Genomic DNA, 5,349 nt, shown 5'->3' on the forward strand with positions numbered 1-5,349 from the left:
CAACTCAGGCTGGGAGCCCTGACCACATACCCCCTGGAAAATGAGGGACAGAAAGAGGGGAAGAGAAGCGGGGCTAGAGTCGTGGGACTTTGGAGGAAGCCAGTGCTATCAATATTTACAAGCATAAAGCCCCATCTTCTGTGCCACCTACCTCTCTGCCCCTCCCACAGAAAGAAAGGCCCCTGAGAGCCACCAAGGAGGTCCCGAGACCTCCTCCCCAGCCATGCCCCACAGCGGGGGCCCTTCCCTTGACCGGCCCTGCTCTTGGCCCCCAGGAGTGTCCGCCGGCTCTGCTCGGTCAGGAGGAGGAGCCCTGGCGCCCGGCCACCCCTAGGAGTCCTTGAGCATGCTGATACATGCGTAGATCTTGAGGGCGGGCCCCAGCTTGATGTTCATGGCACTCATCAGGTGGTCCTCCTTGAGCAGCAGCAGAGCTTGCCCGTCAATCTCCTGGGCACGGAACTCTTCTGCGATTTCCTGGCAGCCTGGCAGAGAGCGGATGAATTCGTAGACATCATCCACGTTCCACTTGGTGGGCTCACTTGGCAGGAAGTAGTGTCCCATGCCCACCAGGTCCTGCATGTGCGTGTCAGGGAGCTCCAGGTCCCGCGGGCCTTGTCTCCGGTGGGAGGTGGACAAGCTGGCTGAGATGAGGGACAAGGGGTCCTCATCGCTTGAGTTATCTGAGCAACAGCTGGAGTCTTCCTGGCTGTGTGTTAGCTGCAGGGCAGCGGTAACTGAAAGGGGTACGGTGCCTGTTGGCTGCTTCTTGGTATCCTTGGTAAGTGTCGGCAGACTGGCTTTGCTGGCCCGACAGTGGTTGTGGATCGTGGCTTCCGCCTTCTGCAGCTTGCTCTGGTCTGAGTGGAAAAGCCCCACTCATTTGTTGCACCCCACGTTGTACCTTTTTGCACAAGCCATGGAACAGAAGCGCTTGTAACGCTTGAACTTGTAGGCGAAGTCCACACGGCCACAGAGCTCACACTTGAGTTTGAGGGGAGTACCCTCCTCTTTAGATTCTTGCAGATAGGGCTCCTCCCTCCCCGAGTCAGTGGTGGTGGTATGGTCCTGAGGCGGAAGTTTCTCAGGCAAGAACCTCTGTGCGTACTTCTTGAGATTCCCCCACAGCAGAGACGAGCGTCCCACCATTCTTGGGGGGCAGTGCCGGTGATGCTGGAGGCAGAGTTTCCGTTCTCTGAGGTCATGCCGGGGCTGCTGAGGTCGGTCAGTGCATGAACAATGCCCTGCCCTGTCTCTGTCCAGGGCTCGGCTGGGCCTGGCCGGGCGGGGCCTAGGCAACCTCTCGGCCGGCCGTCGCCTTGCGCGGGGTCCCGGCCTGGGCGGACCGCTTCCTCTCCGCCAGGAGCCTCCAAGCCCGGGCCCGGGGCTACCGCGGCGCATCCGACCGCACCGGCCGAGTTGGAGTCCACAAAGGGCGGCAGGGGCGCGAGGCCGGAGTGCGGACAGCAGCAGGCGCTTTAGGGCTGCAGCCGCCGCGGAGACCTCACCCTGATTTCTCAGAAACTCTGTGGATAGAAGGCAACGTGAATAAAACATCTAATCTGCACATTGCTTGCCTGCACCGGAACAAGAGCTACAGGATACATTCCATGCCAGGTTCACACGATTTCTGTCTGATTTACTCACAATCCCAAAGGACAGGCAGACTCAGAAAATACTGCAAGTTTGGTTCCCAACCCCTGAAGGACAGTCAATATCACAATTGAGTCACAAGAAATTTTTGGTTTCCCAATGCTTTCATAAAATTTATGTCTACACTATACTGTAGGCTATTAAGTGGGCGATAGCATTATGCCTCAGAACAATATAGATATCTTAAATAAAAACACCTCTTTGCTAAAAAAATTGCTAACCATTATCTGAGCCTTCACTGAGGCCATCATTTTTGCCACTGAGGGTGTGAACATTGCAAGAGTTATCAAAATGTGACACACAGACATGAAGTGAGCAAACGGTGTTGGAAAGATGGAGCCAAAACACGCTGGAAGCAAGGTTGACTAACACAAACCTTCAATTTGGTAAAGAAAAAGGAAAAAGAAAAAAGAAACGAAAAGCAGTACCTGTGAATGCAATAAAGCAAAGTGCAACAGAGTGAAGCGTGCCTGTAACTGTTAAGGGCAGTTCCCCATCCCAGGCTTTGTCTTTAAACTAGGCAGCCCACCACGTGAGAACCTGGTCCCTGGTCACGATTACCGCAGCCTCTTCCAGCCCGCCATGCACGCAACTTATAATTTCTTCCCATTGAAGGACTTCCATTTTCCCAAGGCCCACCACTACCTTGCATCAGGGAATTCACATTTGACTGCTGTCATGTCACCATTTCCTCTACATGACAGCTGCCTCCCAACTCTATAATTTTATGGTCAGTGGCTAGATCTTTTTCTCAGCTCTCCAAGTACTAGCATGGAACCTACTATGAGCAGAGGCTCAGTTCATGTATGGGGAATAAATGAGCCTGTGAGCATGAGGTTGAAATTATTAGAATTTAATTCTACATTTTGAATTAACCAAGTATATACTGTTGTTCATAATTTTGTAAAACACAGAGTACAAGGCATGAGGAATCCAAATACTGACCATCTTACTTTTCCTATGTTTCTTGATCCCACATATTTTACTGCTTAACTTTTTCATATTTTCAAGGAAATAACATATTACAATGCCATTTTGTCTTGAACTGGCTTACTAAATAAGATGGAAGCTTCCCCAATTGCTTTACACAACAGAAAAAACTCTTATCCTTAAGACCAATAAAAGTGTGATTGATGTCATTCATACACTTAGATTATAAGCTAGATAAGCTTTCATTTAGGAGCAACATTAGAAAAGTAGAGAACTTAAAAACACAGGTTTATCTCTCTATTCCCCATACAGAACAGGAACACCAAGGTATTTTACACTGTGAACCCTCGGTGACGTCCAGTCCTATACTTCTTGGAACACTGACTACTCTCTTGAGCCACAAAGTGCAGAATTTGCCTCAGCTTCACTAGGTGTGGAAGGAACTGCTGGAGGAACACTGGGACATCCGTTGGCTTGGGCCCTCTCTTCCTCATCTTTCAAAGCCTCTTCATACCAAAAGTGGAAGGCACTGGGATCCAAACGGTAAATCCTGGCCAGGAACTCCAGGGCTCTCATCTTGCTTGTTTCAGCGTGTGCTCTCGGACCCCACAGGAACTCATAGCATGCTGGATCGCTGCCCGGCACTTGCCGATATTCCAAATACTTCAGCTGCACCAAATCTTGGGTGATGAGCTTCTTGGGCTCCCCAAATATGAAGTGCCTCTTCCCAGCATGGATATTCATCTTACTCAGGAAATCCCAGATGCATTCCTCTGTGGCGCAGTTGCCCTTCATGAAGATCACACCCAGGAGATTCATCAGGAGACCGGTCTTGGGAAAACCCCTGCCACGGTGCACGATCCCATTGCGGGGGAGACTCATCTTGCTGACAAGGACATAAGAATGCTTGGCAGTGTTGTCTTTCTTCACGTCAATACCAAATACCACCTCCATGCTGTCAGAAGCTCTTTTGAGGATCCTGAGGAATCGATTGTGGTACTTTTTATCGATAATCTTCAGCATATTCACTTTCCTAATGGGCTTTCTCGTCTTATACATGCGTAACAGGAACTGCACCAACAGATTTGTCGGCCTGGTTAGTGAGTGTTTTCCAGACCGCACATTGGAGACAGGGGCTTGAGAGGAATTGTGTGTTTTCCCAATTTCCCCAAGGGGTCTTTTGGATGATCTTGTGGGAGAAACACTTGCAGGCACAGGGGTGGTGGTCAGGGCCCCCCGAGGACGCTTGAGATGGTTACCAGACCTAGCACCAGACTTTCCCTTAGCATCAACCCCGGGACCAGGATTGGAGGAAGAGGAGAGTGCTTCCATCGTGGTGGCAGTGACCTGAGCGCCCCTCAGATCCTGGGTGCCATGCTGAGCCTGGCGGCGTTTGTCACAGGTGTGGAGCTTACCCTTCTTACCCCGAGGCATGGTGACTGTCGTCAGGGACAACAGGCAGGAGTGCAGGTAGAACAGCACGTGATCTGGGCAGAGAGGAGAGAGGGTGAAAGGGTGTGAGCGCCTGTGGCAGGGAGGCACCAATTTACTTTTAAGAAGGCCCACTCTGCAGGTTTCCATGTGGGCACTGCTCTACAAACCCAGAGGACTCCTGATCTGGTCACGCTGTCCTCTTAAGAACTCTGTCGAAATAATTGAGACTCAGGCTGCAGCCTGCCATCCGTGCCATCTGCTTCCTGGCACTGAGTGGAGCAGTGGGCCAGTCCATTCCTTGAGGACAACCCCCTCCATTCTTGAGGGTGGGGGTCCTCTTGGTTCATATTCAGGACAATTGTATCAACTTTTGACATGGCCTGGGCCCTATACTCTTTGCTTATCCTCTAAGGTTCTACCCCAAAGCCTGGTCCTCATCTTCCTGTGATACCTGAAGAAGTGAAGAGGTACCTCAGCCCAGTGTCCCTGGCAGGGGGCACCCACAGCAGTCAGCTCTAGGGAACTCTGTCCTGGGCTCACTGGGGTTTTCTGTCCCCTTTCAGGGTCTTTCCTTGGCTCTAGGTAGAGCCTGGGACACCCGTGTCTGCTGCCCTGGGTTCCCCTACACCTGACTTCCATGCCTGGGCTTCTCAGTGCTGTGTGGCAGGTGGGGGATGTGAGGTGGTGCTGTCTATTGTTTTCCCTGTTGGAGGGTGAGTGCAATCAACATTGTTCTTTCAGGGTCCTCTCGCTGACTCCTCTGAAGCCCTGGGCCTCTTCCCTTGGCAGAATTGAGGCCATTGACATATTCTAACATCCTTACATCTCTGAACTCTCCAGACAAAAGTGAGAAGACTCAGCAGCTTCACAGATACACTAGGTTTCCAATTGGAAAAGAGCCAAAATTAAGGACAACTTACATTTAAAGTTGGTGTTCACCTTAGACCTCGTTCCGGTCTGGGTAGAACTCAGGACTCCTCCGACCAATAACCTGGGTAATTCAGCCTCAGAGCAAAGTCCTGAATTCCCCAAGTCCCTGGAGGGGCAAAGTCAGGATACTACATACGAGACTACCCTTCACTTGAGCCCCCAGGATATGTAGGCGCTCTGCTTTGTGATACCACCCCTAAATGGGAAAGGCCCCCCAATCAGTACTTAGGGCACTCACTTCACTGCAGTTAGGACAGAGGTATCCTCCATCTGCAAGCAGGGGCTACTCCTGACCAAAGCCATACCATCCATGAGACTTCCCCAGGCAGAACTCAGTTTGATGGCTCTGCCGGAGCTTTCCAGGGCTTACAGCAGCAGTGAAACTTAGTGCGGCCCTCTTTG

The 5,349-nt window shown here is 51.4% G+C and overlaps 1 protein-coding gene and 1 pseudogene across 1 annotated transcript; both read right to left on the reverse strand.

Moving 5' to 3' along the window:
- Positions 1-330: 330 nt before the first annotated feature.
- On the reverse strand, positions 331-1,405 carry LOC138071490 (polyhomeotic-like protein 2 pseudogene; annotated as a pseudogene).
- Positions 1,406-2,967: 1,562 nt separating this feature from the next.
- Positions 2,968-4,017, reverse strand: LOC138071853 (melanoma-associated antigen B3-like). Its single transcript, XM_068963241.1, has one exon. The coding sequence runs from the start codon at positions 4,015-4,017 to the stop codon at positions 2,968-2,970; it is 1,050 nt and encodes a 349-aa protein (XP_068819342.1).
- Positions 4,018-5,349: the final 1,332 nt, after the last annotated feature.

This window comes from Capricornis sumatraensis, chromosome X (genome assembly GCF_032405125.1).
Source record: "Capricornis sumatraensis isolate serow.1 chromosome X, serow.2, whole genome shotgun sequence".
NCBI classification, from domain to species: Eukaryota; Metazoa; Chordata; class Mammalia; order Artiodactyla; family Bovidae; genus Capricornis; species Capricornis sumatraensis.